Source organism: Equus caballus, chromosome 21 (assembly GCF_041296265.1).
Source record: "Equus caballus isolate H_3958 breed thoroughbred chromosome 21, TB-T2T, whole genome shotgun sequence".
In the NCBI taxonomy this organism is placed as follows: Eukaryota; Metazoa; Chordata; class Mammalia; order Perissodactyla; family Equidae; genus Equus; species Equus caballus.
Window position 1 is genome coordinate 40,166,707 of NC_091704.1, and position 21,249 is coordinate 40,187,955.

General features: G+C 40.0%; 1 protein-coding gene across 1 annotated transcript; it reads right to left on the minus strand.

Annotated features, from left to right (window-relative positions):
- Positions 1-621: 621 nt before the first annotated feature.
- On the minus strand, positions 622-21,237 carry CARD6 (caspase recruitment domain family member 6). Its single transcript, XM_014734895.3, is given in 8 exon segments — positions 622-4,925; positions 4,928-4,993; positions 4,996-5,781; positions 11,998-12,538; positions 13,805-14,019; positions 14,228-14,322; positions 14,431-14,502; positions 21,103-21,237. Coding segments are annotated over 5 exon segments (3,033 nt in total). The 5' UTR covers positions 14,012-14,019; positions 14,228-14,322; positions 14,431-14,502; positions 21,103-21,237; the 3' UTR covers positions 622-3,492.
- Positions 21,238-21,249: the final 12 nt, after the last annotated feature.

Sequence of the window (21,249 nt, forward strand, 5' to 3'; positions counted from 1 at the left end):
ACCTTTCTGTAAATTGGATCAAGGAAATGAGAGAGATGGGCCTCAATGGTCCAGAAAAGGACAATGCCCAGGAGATGGAAGAACAAGATGGAAGGAGCTTAGTTCTTGATTAACCCTACTGGGAACGGCTGTCCATCAGCCTAGACAGGCTGACTTGCTACATGACGGGGAAATAAACTCCTATATTATTTAAGCTGCTCTTTTTTTGCCTTCTCTTTGCTATGGCATCTTGGCCTTTTACCGTAACAAGTATCAATAACTACCCTTAGCCAGTTGTACTTAAAGCCACACATTAAATCAGATTCCTGAAATCCTTGGTAGACAGTGTCATGTTTATCTTCCTCAACTATCAAGTCAATTTAGACACTTTGTTTACATGGATCTGATAAGTAAATATTAGAAAGGGAACTCTGCCTTAATCACAAAAGAAGACTATAAAAAATTCTAAGACAAAAATTAAATTCAGGAGGCCATAACGCGTGCAGATAAAACCTAGATTTATGAGGTTAGTATGATTCATGAGGCAACTGTGTCCCTAGGACGAGTCTTTGTAACACAGTGCACATTCTTTTCAAGCATCTCAATGAAGAACACACTTTTTTAATATTAAAAAAAGTCATCTTTGTTTTCTTGTATAAAATATAAATTTATTTAAGGTGTTTATAAGAGAGGATTTTCAGGTGTTGCAAGAGGTAAATCACTGAGTTGACTCTTCAATTTGCTAACAAAAAAAAGCTAAGTACCAATACAATGCTCTCAATTTAGTAAATACAACATATATATACAACTGGTTCTGAATTTTTGCACATTTTACTTAAAACAACTGCACTTGTACATGATACAATGACACTCAAACTATATTTCATCTGCTGAATTTAGACTTTCTTAACACATCTGGAAAACCAATATTTCACGCTGTTTATTCTGCCTGCTCCTAACACTGTGTTTAACTTTGCCACATTCAACCCTAGTATACTCAAAAATGTAACTGAGTGCTGCTTCTAAATATATATATGTGGAAAAAATACATGAAAATGTTATTAGTGAGTTGGAGGACTACATTACTAGTCATTCTGAGTTATTGGATTATAGATTATTTTTATGTTCCTTTCTTCTTTGTCTATTTCTGCACTTTCAAAACTATTTATAATGAGCTTATAGTTTTATAATAAGGAGGAAACACAGAGATTTATAGGCTCTCACAACCAGAGAAGAATTTCTTATTCTGTTTCCATGTCTTCTCTGTTCCCAGCCCAATGCCTTGCACATAATAGATGCTTGATAAATAAACATGAGAGAAGGAAGAAAGGAAAAACGATGAGAAAAGGAAGAATGGAATGGAAAGGGAGGAATCTGGTGGATATCTTCTGTTTACCCTTCCAGAGCTACTCTCCACCCTGCTCTGAACCCAGAAGGCTGACCTACGTGAACTGCCTAGAGGGGCTTCTTGTTCTCTGGCTTCTGGTTGGGTTTGGCCAAGGGGGTCCACTGGCAGATGGGAGGGAAAGGGCAGATATTTATTCCCTGGGATTCCCCCTGCAGATCACTGCAGCCCGCTGTACCCCCAACCAGCCAGATCCAAGACCCTTTCCACTCTGCTCCTCTGACTGGGGAAAAGCACTCTCCCCTCCCCCAATCCCCTTCAGACCTTGGGGTGGTAATGTGTCTTGCTTTTACGAGACCTAGGGTACTGTGCTCTCCTTTCTGCTGTTTTTATATCTTGCCCAGCCCTTTATAAATAGTCCCTTTATTAAACTCTCCTCAAATTGTCCGATTTGAATGTATCACATATGTATTGTCAAGACCCAGACTGATACAGAATCTCTTGGTGACAAGAACCCAAACAAGGTCTATCCTCCAAGCGCTAATCTTGAAGGAGGATTCAGAGAAAGGTTTTAAAAAACATCACTATAGGCCACCCTGTGGCCGAGCGGTTAAGTTCACGTGTTCGGCTTTGGTGGCCCAGGGTTTCACTGGTTTGGATCCTGGGCATGGACCTAGCACTGCTGGTCGGGCCACGCTGGGGCCATGTCCCACATAGCACAACCAGAGGGACCTAGAACTAGAGTATACCCCTACGTACTGGAGGGCTTATGGGGAGAAGAAGAAAAAAGAAAGAGATGATTGGCAACAGATGTTAGCTCAGGTGCCAATCTTTAAAAAAAAAAAATCACTACTATTTAAAAGTTAAAACAACAAAAAAGCTCATTTTCCATTGAGAAACTCTGCTTTTACACCAAAGATTTTATAGTTATGAACTAGTTATTACGCTTTTTTTCTTGCCAAAAGATAAGGATAAAAATTTACATGCATAGCCCTCTATTTCTTTCTTTACTCTTACCATAACCTTTAGAAGGATTGAACACCCTGTAAATACCCCATATTGGTTGTTTAATACATGCACAAACAAATGAAGGATACTTGTAGTATGAGAATATTCTCAGAGATTAATTATTCCCTCTCAAAGATTAATTCTCATCCGTCAATATGAATTTTTTTGTGTCCTTTAAGGTAATTTTTTTTCCCAGAAAAGACTATTCAGGGCTATTTTATTACTTAAACTTAATAACACTTTTATAAAGGTGGCAAATTCAAAAACTAGGGCTCTTAGTTCAATTTACAAATCTTACTATTTTATTTCTAAATCTAGTGAATTTAACACCTACCTTTAAAGTGGCCTTTTATTAACATTTGGTGTCATTTTACAAACTTAATTAAACTTCACTTAAATATTTTAAATGTTATATATTCTTTTTACTTAATGCTTCTAACTGCAGAACTTACCCAAATGTTTAGAACAATAATGAATCTAATAAATTAAAATTATAAATTCTGTGAATCTTAAATTCTCAAATATTTCAATGCTTTTTACAAACTTTATAAATCTATCTTAATCTTTTCAACTTAAAAAAAATCACAACTCTAAAATTAAAAACTCAATTACATATTTTAAGTTGGAATCATGAGGCCAATGTATCAGTTCCTCTAATAAGCCAAATTATCTTACCTATGACAAATATTTTAAATATGAAACATACACAGATCATTCCTAAAGTTAATGCAAAATAATGAATTTCATTGATTTTTATATATTAAGGGTCAAATGTGAGTTTTATCATTCGAGCAAATTGGGGCTATTGTCAAAAGCAAGTTGATTTACATATGCCAAATAAACAGGTTTACTTGCTTAGCAGCTGATATTGAACCAAAAATCTTTGACCAAGGCATCTCTGGAGCAGCCAACATCTAGGGCAATTTTCCTACACCACCAAGGCAACCTGAGCCCTATTTTATGGTCACTTGGCAGTTAGAGACTCCAGTCCCATTCTTCTCCAACTGGGGTTGTCTCACAGCCTCCATTCCCTGGATTCAGGTTATATATTACCTAATACTCAAGGCTGGATTCAATTAATTTATTTACTGGTTGATTCTATTTATTATAGGAATGGCCTGGGTAAAGGATATTTTTCATAGGTCTCTGGAGTAAGTACTTTAATGCTTCCCTACCCTCTTGGGCCCTGCTCTTGGACGGTATGCCTTCGCCTGTGGAGGATTGGTCCAAGATGACTTGAGTTGAGTGGGTCTTGGTTGAGAAGGCTTAGATTGGGAGGACTGGGGCTGGCATGGCTTGGGTTGAGTATGTTTTAATGGAGATGGTCTAGCTTGGGAGGGTTGGGGCTGAGTGGGTTTTGTTTGAGTGGGTTTGGGTTGAAAGGGCACAGATTGGGAGGGTGTGGGCTTGGAGTGCTTGAGCTGGGATGGCTTGGGCTGATCAGATTTGAACTGAGAGCTGGGTAAACCTTTGCTGTTGTACATGAGATGGGAATTCATTTGGAAAGCTCGATTTGAAGGCCCACCCTGTGTCTTTATTTTGTCTCCTTGCTGAGAGGCAGGTCTTATGGGTTTCTGTATGGCTCCTGCTGGTTGAAAGGCTTTAGGGTGAGGATCTTCCATATGGGATGTTGTTCCCATGAGTTTTCCAGTTGCTTCAGTTAGCTGTGATCCCCGTGTGCTGGCTTGCCGAGGCTGTGGCTTCCTAACTGTTCCTGCTGGCTGTGAACCCAGAGAATGGAGGTGACCTACCTGGGAGACCACTGCTGGAAACCCTTCAAGAGCTCCCATTGTCTGAGGTCTCTCAGGCCAGCCTTGTGCATGCTGATAAATGGGTCTTGGTGGTCTCCCCAATGTTCCAACCATGTGACGTCCCCAAGCAGTTCTCGAAAATTTCATGAATCTTTCACGTGAATAAAATCTCTGGGGTTGGAAGTATCGAATCCCAAAATTCGTAACTTGACTATGGGTCTTTGTATTCTGAAAGGGCAAAGGACGGAACCCCTTAGACTTCTGGTCTGACCAAAAGTGGGAGCTCATAACCCAGGGGCCTTTCAAAGAAACATGGTTAAAATCACCTCTGATTCTGGTTGGTAAGGGACAGTAGTTCGCCAGATGAGGTATAAATACTGGGGTGAGCTGAAGATTCTGAAGATTCTGGCTGATCTCACATCTTGCCCCCGGCTGTCCTACAGGCATCTCAGCTGGGCACTCAGATGAACCTTTTGGCTGACTGTACCTTTGTTGTCCCTCATCTTCAGCTGTTGCAGCCAAGTTTTCACCAGGGGAAACTTGAATTGCTTGAACGTTCTCAAAGTCTTCGTCTACCTGGATCCCCAACTCCCTGGCCAGGGAGGCCATACCCTCCACAGACACACATCTGAGTGAAGAGGACATCACTTCCCAGAGGGCAGCTTGAAGGGCCTCTGTGTTCTGTCTCTCCCTACCTTCCTCTCCCACCCAAAACAGTAGCTGTGATGACTTTAACTTCAAGATCCTCTGAAAAATCTGAGCCTCTTCATTCTCCTTGGCCTGGGAACTGAGGACAAAGTAGCATCTTTCAATGGAAGCTTCTCCTCAAAACATTAGCAGGCCCATTCCTTCTCACCTAGGCGGTCAGTGAAAAAGAACACAGCTGAGGAAATTTCCATCAAGAAACCAACTGTGTCCAAAAACTTTGTAGATCTCCATGAAGGTTGGCCACAGCAACAGGCTTTTGGAAAAAACAAGGGTTTTCCTTTAGACTGTTGCTATCAGGAAAACACCACGTTATCTCAACCAGGCCACCAGAGATTTGCCGGGAAAGCACCAGAACAGGCAAATCTTTTTGAACAAAGATTTTGTGTGACTTCAATTGGGTAGGGCTGAGCAGTGTGTTGAGGATTCTGGACTTAGAGAAGCTACAGGATCCTAGACGCACAAAAGAGATGACAGGCATCTTCATGAGAGTCAGAAATGCTTCTGTATCCCCTGTAGGCCCTCCCGAAGACTGCAGTGACTGCTCCTTCACAATGTCCTTCATGGCCCCCAGCATTAGAATGCTTTTGTTGTTTTCTACATCTGGCAGTAGCAAGGGAAGAGCAAACTGGCACTGATACATGTTTGACATGACTTCACGTTGCAAAAAGACGTCTGAACACAGCATAGAGGCACAAAGGACATCAAGGGGATTAATGGTTTGTAAGTCTCTAATTTCCAAATTCTGTACTCCAGTCAGCAATTCCCTTGTGCTATCCTCACCCAGAACTTTATGTGTGAGGATTGAATCTCTGGCTGTCACATCCAATGCTTGAACTTGCATCAGGAAATTCCAGGCGAAGTCTCCTGGAGTCCTAGGTGTCCACCTACTTCCTCGATCTAAGGAGAATTGTTTAACAAAATCTGGCAGAAGCTTTCTGCTCCTATCCATGTTCAAATGTAACAGGACATCTTTAAACACCTTTGTTCTTTCTGTAGGAAAAAAGATACTCGGTGAATGCCATATTCAGCATCTAAGCTTCCTTCACTGACTTTTAAAATTAAGTAATTGACATTTTCATTGCAAAAAGATGAAACAATACAAATAAAATGAACGTTTCCTTTCACTGCTCTGCCAATTACACTTTCATTCTAAGAGATATGTCAATGTGGTATATGTTTCCTTCCTATCCTTTCTCTATGTAAGTATATAAGTATGCATGCATATATAGAAATGTATAGTTTGGCTTAATGGATGCTAATTTATTTTTACCCAAGTGAATTATACTGAACAAATGATTCTTCAACTTCTTTTCACTTAATAGTATTCCTTGCAGATTCTTCCACATCAGTATGTACGCATAGAGATCTACTTAATTCATTTTAGCTAATCCACCATACTTCACGGTTTGGAGGGACCATTATTTCTCCAACCATTGTCTACTGATGGTCATTTAAGTTTTCCACTTTTTTGTCTAATATTTGTATGCAGCAAAGAAAAACCTTGTTAATGCTTCATTATACACCTGTATGAAGAATTCTCTAGGTTAGAACTGATTTCTTTCTTACATGTATCTCTTGCTAAAGTTTGGAGAAATGGAAGATTTTATTTCCGTTAAAGTTTTCTCAGAATTTACATGTTGTATCTAATTTCTCCTGATCTCCCATTTTCTAATATATCGTCCAGCCATTTCTTGGGAATGCAGAGTTAGTGCTTAGCAGAGAAAGAAGATCAGAGAGCATTTTCTTCTCCTGACGGATGGCAAGTTTGCATAAGCTTCTTGGATTCCCTATAAAAATAGCCTAGAAGAAACAATGGAAGTGAGAGGAAAGTACGGATTTCAAGAATTAAAAGTAACTCTAAGAAATCTTTGGGTAGTCTGAAGATTGCTTGAACTGATACATGTGTTGGGGTAATAAGATGAGGGATGAGTTGAGGCTAGCACAAAGGGTTCCTAGAGGAGGCTGTGAGCGGATAGGTTGCAGGAAAGCTTTTAAGATCTCTTCTTGCCTATCCTCTACCTTGACTTAAGACAACAATCCTCTGCTTCTTCAGCACAGAAATTGGTACTCACGTAGCCCAGGCCAGATGTCTAGTGTTGACAAGATAATAAAGGGGCTACTATGGAGTGGTTAGAAGCAAAGTACAGTCATGTCATTTAACAACAGGGATATGTTCTGAGAGATGTGTCAGGCAATTTTATCACGGTGCAAACATCATAGAGTGCACTTACACAAACCTAGATGGTATAGCTTACTACACACCTAGACTGTATGATACTAACCTTATAGGGCCACTGTCATTTATGCAGTCCATCATTAACTGAAATGTCATTATGCAGCACATGACTGTATATGTATACACAGCAATTATATATTTAATAAGAACAGAGCTGGATGAAGACAGTAAGAAACCATAATTTCTAGAACCCCATATCATTTTTGTAAATTAAAAATTCATGAAAATCGCACAGCTAAGGCAAAAAGAAATGATCAGAGATTTCAGCTGCAACCCACTGAAAGGAGACTAAATATTGAATTTAAGTCCAGTCAGGTTAATTGGAAACTAAAACGGACCAAAAAAACCAAGATTCTTGGGAGAAATTTAACAATCCAGAGTTTCTACAACAAACCATAGACAATGTTTAGGACACAACCCAAAGTTAATAAACATAGAAAAAACAGGAAATGTAACCAATACTCAGTCAACGGAGACTGACCCCAAGATGACCAAGATGTTGAATTTAGCATATAAGAATTTTAAAGCAGTTATCTTAACTATTCTCAAGAATGAAAAATAAAATAAGCCCATAGTGAATGATTAAATAGGAATTCTTAGAAAAAAGGAAAGTATTAAAAAAATGGAAATTCTAGAATTAAAAATCATAATATCTGAACTTTTTAAAATAAGTAGGTGGACTTAAAAGCAGATTGGAAATGACAGAAGAAAAATTCAGTATACTTAAAGATATAGCAATAAAAATGAAGAATAGATAGAAAAAATATTTTTTAAAAAAATGAATAGAGACTCTGGAACCTTTAGAACAATATCAAAAACTCTAACATACTTGTACTTGGAGTCTCAAAACAAGAGAAAGTAGCAAGTGAAACAAAAAATATTTGGACAAATAACAGGTGAAAATCTTTCAAATTTGGTAAAAAAAAATAAAAAGCACTTTAGATTCACAAACTCTGCAAACTCTAAGGAAGATGAAAACAAAGAAAAACACAGCTAGGCACATCATAGTCAACTGCTGAAAAAAATTTAAGAAAAAAATCTTGAAATCAACCAGAAGAAAAATGACACAATACTTACAAGGGGACAGTGATAAAATGACTGAAGAAACAATGGAAGCCAAAAGACAGAAGAATGACATCCATAAAGTGCTGAAGGCAAAGTATTGCCCATCTACAATTCTATATCCAGCAAAAATATCCTTCTGGAATGAAGGCAAAATAAAGACGTTTTTCAATAAACAAAGCCTAAGAAAATTTATCAGCAACAGACCTGCACTAAAAGAAAAAAATAAGTAAAGTTCTTCAAGCTAACGGAAAATAACATCAAATTAAAACTTGTATCTTCAGGAAGAAAGAAACCACAGGACATGGTAACTATATGGGTTCCTACCATTGGCTGACCCCAATTATAAGCTGGAAGGTAAGGGAATTGATTGATATAGTCTATATACAAGTTGACCTTACACAGTGCAGAACACACAAGGCAATGCCTTAAGCCTTCCTGAGACTTTGATTTGACACTGAGATTTTTTAGGGGACATGAAGTTCAAGATGACAAAAAGCATGAAGAGTCTTCTCCTTTGAGTCAGATGCATTTGGATTTTTTTTTTTTTAAGATTTTATTATTTCCTTTTTTCCCCAAAGCCCCCCAGTACGTAGCTGTATATTCTTCGTTGTGGGTTCTTCTAGTTGTGGCATGTGGGACGCTGCCTCAGCGTGGTCTGATGAGCAGTGCCATGTCCGCGCCCAGGATTCGAACCAATGAAACACTGGGCTGCCTGCAGCGGAGCGCGCGAACTTAACCACTCAGCCGCGGGGCCAGCCCCGCATTTGGACTTTTTTTAAGTTCCAAGATGTACAGACAAATATTACAGAGGAAAGAGACAGAGCTTAGGCATATGCCTCCAGTCAACTAGAGTGGATTGGTAGCCATTAGAATTACATTGCAGAACATAACTACATTATTAATGAGACTTTTCTTGACCTGTTTTGTTAAAGGTGTTTGATTGCAAAAATAGCCCCAATTAATGGCTTTCCAGTATCCCTATCTTTTGCAATACTACTCTGCAAGAGGTGGCATCTATTTTCTTTTCTTTATTTTTTGAGGAAGATTACCTCTGAGCTAACATCTCCCATCAATCTTCCTCTCTTTGCTGAGGAATATTGGCCCTGAGCTAACATTTGTGCCCATCTTCTTCTATTTTTTATATATGGGACGCCTGCCACAGCATGGCTTGAAAAGCCATGCATAGGTCTGCACCCGGGATCCAAACCAGTGAACCCCAGACCAGCAAAGCAGAGCATGCAAACTTAACCACTATACCACCAGGCCAGCCCCAAGACGGAGTCTATTTTTCCCCAACCTTTGAATCCACATTGGCTTGTGACTTGCTTTGGCCAACAAAATGTGGCGGAAGTGATGGTGTTATGGATTGAATTTTGTCCCCTCCAAAAAAGATATGTTGAAGTCCCCAGTACCTCAGAATGTGGCCTTATTTGTAAACAAGGTCTTTACAGAAGACCTTAAGTTAAAATGAAGTTATTAGGGTGGCCTTAATCCAATCTGACTGGTGTCCTCATAGAAAGAGGAAATTTGAAAACAGAGGCATGCACAGAGGGAAAATGACTTGAAGACACAGAAAAAAGATGGTCTACAAGCCAAGGAACACCTGAGGCTCCCAGAAGCTAAGAGAGAGGGCTGGAGCAGAGCCTTCCCTAATGCCTTCAGAGACAGCGTGACCTGCTAACACCTTGGTGTCAGACTTCTGGCCTCCACAACTGTGGGGTAGTACATCTCCTGCTGTTCTAAACCACCCTTTTGTAGTACTTTATTGTGGCAGCCCTGGGAAACTAATACAAACAGCATGATGGTTCTGAGCCTAAGCCTCAAAAGGCCTTCACTACTTTGTCTCTCTCTTTCTCTTTTGTGCCCTCTCTCTTTGTCTCCTTCTCTCTCTTTTACTCCTCTGCCTTCACCATGAGAATATGCCCCTTGGGGCCAGCTCTGTGGCCGAGTGGTTAAGTTCGTGCCTCCGCTGCAGCGGCCCAGGGTTCGGATCCTGGGGAAGGACATGGCACCACTCGTCAGGCCACATTGAGGCAGCGTCCCACATCCCACAACTAGAAGGACCTGCAACTAAGATACACAACTATGTACCGGGGTTGGGGGGTGGGGGGGTGGTTTGGGAAATAAAGCAGAAAAAAAAAAAAAGAGATTGATAACAGTTGTTAGCCCAGGTGCCAATCCTTAAAAAAAAAAAAACAAGGAAGATTGGCAACAATTGTTAGCCTAGGTGCCAATCTTTAAAAAAAAATAAAAAATAAAATTTAAAAAAAAGAGAGAATATGCCCCATCTAGTCTGAGAACAAGCCCAGACTAGCCTGCTAGAAGAAGGGAGATGAGCTTATAGCCAGCTGACCACAGAAACATGAATAAACCCAGGGAAGACCCAAAAAACTGCCCAGCCAACTAGAGACACATGAACAACACTTCACTCTTACTGTTTTAAGTGACCCCAATTTTGAGATGCTTTGTTATATAGCATCAGTGTAGTAATAAATACATGATACAGAAAGAAAATCATGCAAACAAAACAATAACACGCAAGAAACACATTATAATATTAGAATGTTATCTATGGAGGAAGGTGAATGGGAATGGAGAATAAAGAAAAAAACGGAATAGATAAACAAAAGGGGCTTTTTGCAGAATAATGATGATATTATGCAATAAATAATTAATTCAACCCTATGCAACAACTGAAATATAGAGATAAATAAAAAGAAGGAGCCCTAAAAGCAACTATGTATTGGAAAGGTATAGGGGTGAGGCAAGAATTGTGTTATAGGTTGAATTATGTACCCCTCAAATTCATGTACTGAAATCCTAACCCCCAGTACCTCAGAATGTAATATTATTTGGAAATAGGGTCGCTGCACATGTAATTGGTTAAGATGAGGTCATTAGGGTGAGCCCTAATCCAATATGACTGGTGTCCCTATAAAAAGGAGAAATTTGGACATGGAGATAAGCACCCAGAGACAACCACATGAAGATGAAGGCAGATCTGGGAAATGCTTCTACAAGCCAAAGAATGCCAAAGATTTCCAGCAAACCACCAGAAGCGAGGAACAAATTCTTCTTGACAGCCTTTGGAAGGAACCAACCCTGTAGACACTGATTTCAGACTTCTAAGAGCCTCCAACCTAAGACAATACATTTCTGTTTGTTGTTTAAGCCACCCAGTTGGTGATACTTTGCTACGGCAGCCCCAGCAAACTAAAACAAGATGTGCTAAGGAGGAAATTACTCTTTTCCTACCCAGAAGTGGGTGTGAATCCCCAGGATTTGGACTGAATGTGAGATGGTATTTACCTTTCTCCTGCCTACTCAGAACCTGGTGATGTTTATTTTCCCAGACAATGTCTCTCCAAATGCAGCATTTCTCATATTTTGAATTTTCACTAAGAAGTATTCAAATTCAAGAGACTGATACAATTTCCGTCATCAAGATGGCAATACATGGACTGTATCAAGCCAAATAATAATATTTGGGGAGCTTATCCATTCACCACAAACTCCTCTCCTGTTTCCGCTGCAACAGTTAAACCCATAATCCCTACATTCCATTGGTCACAAAGGGCCTAAAATGACTAAAGAGGCTTAATGTGAGGAATAGAAGGTAGCACGTAAATTGGTGGTTAGTAACTTCTTATATATATGGTGGAGGTGACTGCAGAAACCCACAAGCTGACAACCAATATTTACTTTTGCTTATACTGTGCATCATTTCCTAGGTCCTGAGTCTTCCTCACTGTCAACACCCACCTCTGAGGAAATTCCAGGTTAGAGAAGGAAATTGAGTAGCTGCTTTTCTGCTGGCATCTGGTGCCCTCCATCCCCTCTTCCCACTACATCATGGCAACCTCAAAATAAGTTGTTGCCTAACTATACACACATCATTCTCCTACCTTCCATATTTTTCTCCTCTTCCTCCTCCAATGACATGCCAGTTTCTGAATCCTCATGACTCTGTTCTTCGTCAGAGAATTCCGTGGTTTCTGAATATGCACAGTGCTCTTCACCATCATAGACGATGTAGTCTGGGTCAGCATAATCCTCCTCTTCCACGGTGATTTCTGCATCTACAGGGTATCCAACAGATTCTAGATATCCCTCTTCTCCTAAGTATAAAGAATCATCTGGCTCCTCATATCTCTGTCCGTCCTGTAAGCACTCAATAGTTGCTGGAACTTCATATTCAACATTTTCGACGGAATGTGGCAATGCGACTTTTGGTGTATTGTATTCCTTCTCATTTTCCCTTGAGGACCAAGCAGTTTCCCTATAACCAGTTTTGTTGTCCCTGAAAGACTGAGAGGTTTCCAAATCCACGTGTTCTTTCTCTTTGAAGGGCTCTGTGATCTCAGGATTCTCAGGCTGTTTCCCTCCAGGTAGAAAACCATCTGAATTCTCGTTTATCCCCACAGATGGAGGAGATTCTGTATTATGCTGTAAAAATTATGAAAAGAACAAGAAAGTTTTGGAGGTTTTTGTTTTGCTTGTCCAAATTAACAAAAATAAGTTTTGTAATAACTTGAGTTTCCAAGGCCTCAAAGCGTCGTCTCTCCTCTTTATTTCACTGGAGGACAGGAACACCCATCGCCTCCTATTGGCCACAAGTCATCTGTCAAAACTGTCTTTCTCCCACTGGAAGAAAATCAGATCACACTCCTGCCTTGCTCAAAATTTTGAGTCTTTCAGAGCAAACTTAAAGGTTAAATGAGTGAAACAGAAAATATGAATCCTATGAACAGTGCTTACTTGTGGATTTACTGTGAGCCAAAATGAGCTCAGACTTCCTAGGCCCATTGCTAATGAAATCTGATCCTCATAATTTCTAATCAGGAAGCAAATAGCTCTAATCTGGAATAGTAAATCGTAGAAATAATATGACCTATTTCTTTAAGCATATGCGCCTTGTCCTACATTAGAGATGATTAACACTAAACTTTTTATTTGAGCTACTCCTCTAACATCTCTTAAAATAATCTTCAATATTTTTTAGATTCTTAGAAAAGGAGCTACACCTTCCTCAGGCGGTAATCTACAGATTTGCTAAACATCATATTCTGGAAAAATTGCTCCCTTATCTGCCACTAGTTATCTTTGAACACTGAAGACAGCATTTGAACCGCTCCAGAAAACTAGAGTTCTGATGGTATTGTCATCACCAGAGAATGAAGCCACTGATGCACCCTGTGTGTATGCTAAAAATTATTTTTCCTGTATTTTGAAAATGGCTATACTAAGTGAAAGATGCAGCTTTTGTCTTGGGGTTGTTAATATCTGTTAATTCACTTACTTGATAAAGAAATCCCAGATGTGTCATCATTAACAGTACTCTATTTCCAACCGTGAGTATTTTGGAACGTCACTACTAGAATAACGAGCAGTTTATACGAGCACTAAAACAACGGCAAGTTTGGCATACAGTTTCAACAAAAAAAAATCAATCCCCTAAACCAATGAGATTTATTGTTCCCTGCTTTTTCTGTTCTGCACACTTTTCTCCTTTGTCATATTTCAGTGAAAACTATCTCCAAGAGAAAGACAAACAAAAACAGAAGACCATAATTTTCTTTTTCAGGAAATCTGCCTTGTGCCTCCTACCCCAAAAATGTGTAAAAAGTTCAACTTACTGTGCTTTAAGCCCCGAATGGTAGCTGACTCTGAAAAAGTACTAAGTAAACACTTGAGAAAATGCTGACAGCTCACCTCTCCCTTTTTCTGCACCAGAATTAACAGCTTCTGACTTTTCTTCAAGGCATCTGTTATATCCTCCAGAGTCTCATACTCTTCCTCAGAAATCAGCCTCCGAGAGGTTAATGTATCTAAGAGGGAATCAGGATCTTGCTGGAGAATTTCAAGTAACTTTTTCCGTTCTTTTTCTGTGATCTCTGAGAAAACACTCCCGGTAGCCATTGTTCCTGCTTTCTCCAGACCAGGAAATGGATTACAAAATTGTTCCAATAGAAAAAAAAAAGTTCAAAAAAACCCCACAAAGAGTGACTCTATTTGGCAAAGATTAAGTATGTCAGTGATGCCTAGCATTGGAAACGGGAAATACAAACAAGACCAAGCAGTGGGAGAATCCAGCCCTGAGCCCTTCCAGACCCTGGCTCCCTGCATATCATTTACCTGCTCTTATGATGACTCAGCCCCAGGGTCAACTCCTTTGAGAAGTTTCTCTTGAATTTCAGATTGGGCTAGTTATTTTCTACTGTGAGCTCTATCTGTAATAATAAGTAGGTGAATTGATTAACTCTTTTTGGAGAGGAATCTGGCAATATGCAGCAACAAATAAACAAATGTTGATAGAGAGAAAAAATAAAAAGTCATACCCTTTAACCCGGTAATTTTGCTTCTAGGAAATTATCTTAAGGAAATATTCAGACAAATGTTCAAAGATGTATCTGCAAGAATTTGCATTACAACATCATTTATAATAGCAGAAAATTGAAAATAACCAAAATTTCCATAAATTGGGGGATTTGTGGAACAAATGTTGATATATCAACAATGAAACACCAAAGACTAGCTAAAAAGTATGAACTAAATCTATATATCTTGACAAGTAGTGATATACATGATATATTGTTATGGAAAACAGTAAGATTCTATTTTTAATTAAAAGACTAATGTGTACACTGTACATCTATAATATGCATATATGGATATACATTATATTTAAAAGAAGACAGCCAGTTGTAGGGGAGAAAGAAATTTTCCTCTACCCTTCTAAGTTCTTCTGGCTGGTCTAATAATTAAGTTAACATGAGACAAAACAACAGGAGAAAATCAAACAAAGTTTAACTACATATATACATGGGAGAAACCCAGAAAAACTGAGTAATTTGCCAAAATGGCCAAAGCCACCACCTTAAATACCATCTTCAGCTAAAGACAAAAGAGGATTTTGGGGGTAGGGGTTTGGGACTTCAAAGAGGAGGCAGACAATTCACATGGAGATGGAAAAACAAGTGTTTCATAAGCAAATGTTTGCCATGCCTTGCAGAGACAATGGGATATAGAGAGCATTTTGATCAAAGTGGCCTTGCTAGTTTCCTCCCTATCTACCACACCTAGTTCATGTTATACTATAATTATCTATGGTGATAGCTCCTCCCTTGAACATACCTTCTATCTTAAATTCTTTTAGGCATTTAGGGGAAAGGTCAAAGTTTCTTCCTGGTCTTTTGTTCTTAAAAATAATCAAGCCAGGGTCTAGCCTGGTGATGCAGCAGTTAAGTTTGCACATTCCACTTTGATGGCCCAGGGTTCGCTGGTTCGGATCCCCAGGTGTTGACCTTTGCACTGCTTGTCAAGCCATGCTGTGGCAGGTGTCTCACATATAAAGTAGAGGAAGATGGGCACTGATGTTAGCTCAGGGCTAATCTTCCTCAAAAAATAAATAAATAAATAATCAAGCCAAAGAGGCACATTTCGGGGTGGCAAATTCTGTTCCCCTACACCTGAAAGAGAGATCCCAACTGTAACACTGGTTATCTCTAGGGATATGATTACAGAAGGATTCATACTTTTAACTTTAAACATTACTATTTATTTTAATATTTTCTATTTTTTCTTTTTATTAGTTTTATTTTTTTAAAAAACTGTCTAGTTGGTCTTTATTTATAGTTACATAGTTCACAAGAGCTTGAAAACAATCTAAACAACTATCAACAGGATACTTGATGAATAAATTGTAGTATTTCACATAACATAACACACAGCATTCATAAAGAAGGAATTTCAGCGACCCACAATATAGAGAAATAATGGTAAGAAATTTTGACATATTGAGTTAGAGTGGGTAGATATGCTGGTTTAAAACCTGATTCGGCCTGAATTAAAGAAGTCTGACTTACAACCTGTCAAACATACCTTGTACATCTGCTTTAACCATTAAAGTAAAGAATGCTTTAAACATTATCTCAAAGTAAAAGAATGCACTCTTTGAAGATAAGGATGCATACTTACTTTCCTACAATGTCAGTATCAGTAACACCAGTATCAATACTCTTGAGTATAATTTTCCTTTCCCAGACATCAGGGTTGTGTTGACTTGCTAATTTGCAACTGAATATCTCTTTGAAACTTTGATGAATACGTATCCTGGGCATGTTTGATGTATGTTCTTTGTTCTAGAAAGGTACAAAACTGTACTGAAAACCATGCATCTTCAAAACGCTTTCTTCCTTTGTGGAGACTGCCTTCCTGGGTTATAGTCCTCAGCTGGGCTCAAGTAAAATTCACCTTATCTCTCCTATCTACAGAATTGCCATTGGTTATTTGCATCAACAATCACAACAATATTAAGGGAAAGATTTAAGTCCCAAAAGATTATATACAGCATGGTATCCTTTTTAAAAGTTGAAAATAACTTAAATGCACATACATTTTAGGAATATATAAGGAGTCATTAAATTATACAAAATGAAAAGTAAGGAAATGATGAATATGAAATTCAGAAGGATGGTTACCCTTGTTCGGGGGAGGTTGGGGGTGGGATGGAAGAAGATCATGGAGTTAGATATAGGATATCATCTCAGAATAAGTTTATAGGTGCTTATTATATTATTAAAAGTAGTTAAATATGTACTAAAAGCAGGCCATGCATGGATCAATGCTGCGTATGTATTGGGAACCAGGAATAATGATTAATTCAACTCTGCTGTCCCTGAGATTGAAAAAAGAATAAGAAAATCGTCATATGACACTAAAACTTAATTTTAGGTAATGTTATCACAGAACGGGCACGATGTGCTCACCGCAAGACAAAAGCCAATTGTCAAGAGGCAAGATGGTGACAGAGAAAGGGTATTTTATTAAGTGATAAGCTAGCAAATCAGAAGATGGTGGACTAGCATCCTAAAGAACCATCCAAAGGGGAGCACAGAATCTTAAGCAGTTATAGGCCAGTGGGTTAATAGGAGAGAGGGTTAGGAATGCTGACCCTCTGGTGTTACAGACTAGGAGTCACCACACCAGATCTTTCAGTTGTCATTGATGATGGCTATCAGCATAGACTCGCTGTCCTGGTGTCATCACCTTCCTAAGGAACTCAAAAGAACAAGGTTATTGTTTTATCCCAGCTGGGAGGTGCATACACAAGCAGGGGTCATAAAATCTACAGAGCAGCTAGATCTCCTGGAGTGTGTGTATCCAGCTGGGTTAGTTAGTCAGAGGCCATTGAAAGTTACAATATAGTTTCTTTTCTACAATATGGCTTCCCTTGTATCAACCTTGTGTTGAGCTGGTATCCGTAAAAGTTTTAACATGTGTCTTGAAAGTACAGGTTTCAAGAGATGCATCCCACCTAATAATAACAATTTGATTGGCAAGGTCAGTAAGTTTGCCACTTTTTTTGTTCACCTTGGTTGGTAAGGCATTCTACTAACAGGCTTCTCAAACACCATCTCCTCCCCACTGCTCCACACCAAATACCCTCCACTCCCACAAAAGCCTGCCCTGGGAGATTTCAAAGCTGATGGGAAGGAAAATGTTTATTTGAAGTGGGATATTAGCAGAGAAATTTAAACTTAGTGAAGGAAGTTTAAATTCAATTGCTTGGTAACAGAAAATTTGCATAGCACAGGCTTAGCATGCAAATTGGAGTGAGGGTAGGGGGAGTGTGGCTAGTAGATGCAGACTTGAAAATACATCCCTCAAATCAAATCCAATGACACGGGAGTAAAAATTTTGTTTGCAGCTAAGGAATTTAATTTATGTGATTTTTCTAAAAAGAAAAGTCAGCAGCAATTTTGTTTCATTTATTGTAGGAAAAAAAGGCAGGTCTAGTGCCAAGTCCTGGTGATCCAGAAATTTAAATTGTATGTAAACCATGGATGCAGGATTTATGTAATCTCTTTCTGTCATCCTCTGCCAAAGGCAAAATGTCCTGGGGCGCATGCCTAGGAAACAGCATAGACCATCTGTTTCAGAAGTTGATCCAGTCCTCCCCTAAACCCGGCATTTGGGTAGGAACCTGGAGGTTCTAAACTGGCTCCCTAAGCCTTTGTAGAGCCAAGGGCCTGCCTACCTGACCAGGGCCAAAATGGTTTGGTTTCAAATACACCAAAAAGAACCACATCACATCAGGGAGAGGAGGAAAAATATTTCACTTTCTCTGATGTCTGCAATTCCAGGAGTGTCTGGGGTAAAAAGTACACTCACATTACACCTGTCATACTCCTTGCCTCCTCAGCAGTTGTCACTTGTCCTGTCTACACTGATCTCATTTCTCATAACACCTGTGCCAGGCAGAACAGTGCCCCCCCCCCCAAAGACCATGAGCTTGCGGGGGATCAGAATTGGCCATCCCAAAATCTGTCTCTTTGCCTTGCCTTGATTATTTTTAAGAACAAAAGACTGTGAAAGAAACTTTGACCTTCCCTCAACTGCCTAAAAGAGATTTAAAATAAAGGCCTGACCCCAGGACAGGCCATCACCATAGATAACTTTGGGTATCTGATAGACTGGGAGGATCCTTGCTAAGCCCACTCTTATCAAAGTTTTATTTACCAAACACTTGCTTAAACCACCCCCATCCCCTGTGCCAACATCGTCCTTTGTCTTTAGCTGAAGATGGTTTTTAAGATGAGAGCCTCCACCATTTTGGAGAGTTACCCAGTTATCTTGGGTCTCTCTCACATGTACACGTTATAAATATTTGTTTGATTTCTTCCTGTTATTCTGTCTCATGTTAATTTAATTCGTAGCCCAGACAGAAGGACCTAGTGGGTAGAGGAAATGTTCTTGCTCCCCTACAACCTAATCAGCATAACCTGTGAATATGCTAGATTACATGGCAAAGGACAATTAAGGTTGCAGATAGAATTAAGGTTGCTAACCAGCTGATTTTAAGATGAAGAAATTGTCTGGGTGGGGCCAATGTAATCCACATGGGGCTGTTAAAAGATAAACTAAGGCACATTAAAAATTTTAAGTTTATTTGAGCAAAAATTGATTCAAATCAGGTAGCACCAAACCGGAAATAGTTAGGCGCGCTCTGCTGTCATGATCCAAGGGAAAGACTTATAATAGAGAAAGTGCAGAAGCAAGGAAAAGAAGTAATTTGATTGGCTATAGCTCAAAGCCTAATTGGCTGTTTGTGATTGGTTCTCCTTAGCGTTTTCAGTTTCACAACCTTGAGGCATTTACAGGCTTGGTTTTGGTTTGCTTAGGTACACTGCCTGGGCCTTAGAGCCACCTCCGTCTAATGGTCACCTGTTTAATTCATTTAGCAGGGTGTTACAAGTAGAAGAGGGAGGGAGAAAAGAGAGTAATGTGACATGAGAAAGACTCTTACTGGTCTTAAAGGTGGAAGAGGGCAATAAACCAAGGGATGCTAGCAGCCTCTAGAAGCTGAAAAAGGCAAGAAAACAGATTCTCTTCTAGAGCCTCCCAGAAGGAATGCAGCCCTGCTCACACTTTGATTTCAGCCCAGTGAGACCCATTTCAGACTTCTGACCAGAACCGTAAGATAATAAAAGTGTGTGTTAATACAATACATGCCGGCTCGGTGAGCTAAGGAGTCAAAAGAAAGATTTCTTAGATTCTCAAGGTCTGGGCAGTGCTCCTTTATTCAGAGAATAACATGGGGACAGGACCCATGGGCAGTGAAGGACTGCGGGCATGGGGATAGGACCCATGGGCAGTGAAGGGCTGAAGCATGGGGACAGGACCCATGGCCAGTGAAGAGCGGCAATGTGTTGAGGGTTAGGGATAAATTTATGTCATGGGTACGTGACTTTTTTTTACCAGACAAAGGAAAGATGATGTAAAAAGTCATTAAAATGGTCTCGTGCAAGTGGGGTCTGGTTATTGTGTGGTTGTACAACTTTTTATATGATTGGGGTCATATGGATAAGCATATAGGCCAGGACGTCTTGGGCTTCCCTCCCTGGGGCAGCCTTGATCCACATCATTAATTGTGGTAAGAATGCAACATGAGATCTAGCCTCTTAAGAGATTTTTAACTTGTTAACCATAGGCACAATATCGTACAGCAGATCTCTAGTATTTACTCCTCTTGCGTAACTAAAACTTTATACTGTTGATTAAATTTGTTTTGTTTTAAGCCACTAAGTTTGTGTTAACCTGTTAGAACTGCAATAGGAAACTAATACAGCACCTAATCCAGAAAATCTCTCCTGAGTTGCACTTTCGTCCAAGCACTGCAACGTTGGCTTGCTCTCTCTCCCCTTACTGCCCACCTCACCCCTCCCCCACCCCCTACCTACCACTTCCATGAAGACGGGGATTGCGTCCTGTTCACGTCTCTATTCCCAGCTGCTAGAGAAAAGCTTAGAATTTACTAGGTACCAATCAACTGTCAACCTGTCAAAATTAAACCTCTGACTCCTACAGTTCATCTTGTTCTGCTAGTGATTAGTCAATTACCTTTGCTAAGATTTCACATGTGACAGGTCAAGAATTCTCTGTTTGCTTTATAAAGTAAGCACACGATACGGTTATTTGGAATCGTTTCCCCTGTTAACTCTTAAATGTTTGGATATTTTCTTTTATCGTTTTGGCGGGGGGGGCTTTGTTATAGGTAAGAGGTTACAATTGGATTAGCCTTTATCAACGAGGTCTGGGAACCACCATTTCGAAATTATTCGAAAAGTTTTTTAAGTTCAGACTTCCAGGCCCTGCTCAAAGCTGCTGAATCAGATCTCACGATACGGTGCAGGAAGCTATATTGAACAAGTTCCACTTGTGATTCCCTGGAACAATGAAATTTGGGATCAAACCAGTTGCCTCTAAATTACAGTGAGAAAGAGCTTATTTGCCTTTCTCTTTAGGTTCTGAGCCCAGCTCCCCAAGGCCGGTCCGTACTCCTAGCGACCTCTCAGGGAATCAGCGTCAGACAAAAAACCTCCGGCCGGAATGAGGAGGAACCTGGAGAGGCTGGTTTGCCCTGAACCAGGGTCCCAGTCCCACCGCGAGCCCTGCACACACGCCGGGGCGCTGAGTCAGCGCAGGATGCCCGGAAGGGGCAGCCTCACCCCACGCCAGGTTCTCCATCGGCTCCGGGACGGGATCCGCGATGCGGCCACCACTCCCGACCTACAAGGCGGGAAAGCCAGAGGGCAGCAACAGCAGCGCAAAGCAGAGTTCCGGCCTAAAACCGCCTCCCGGCCAAGGCCGGTCCG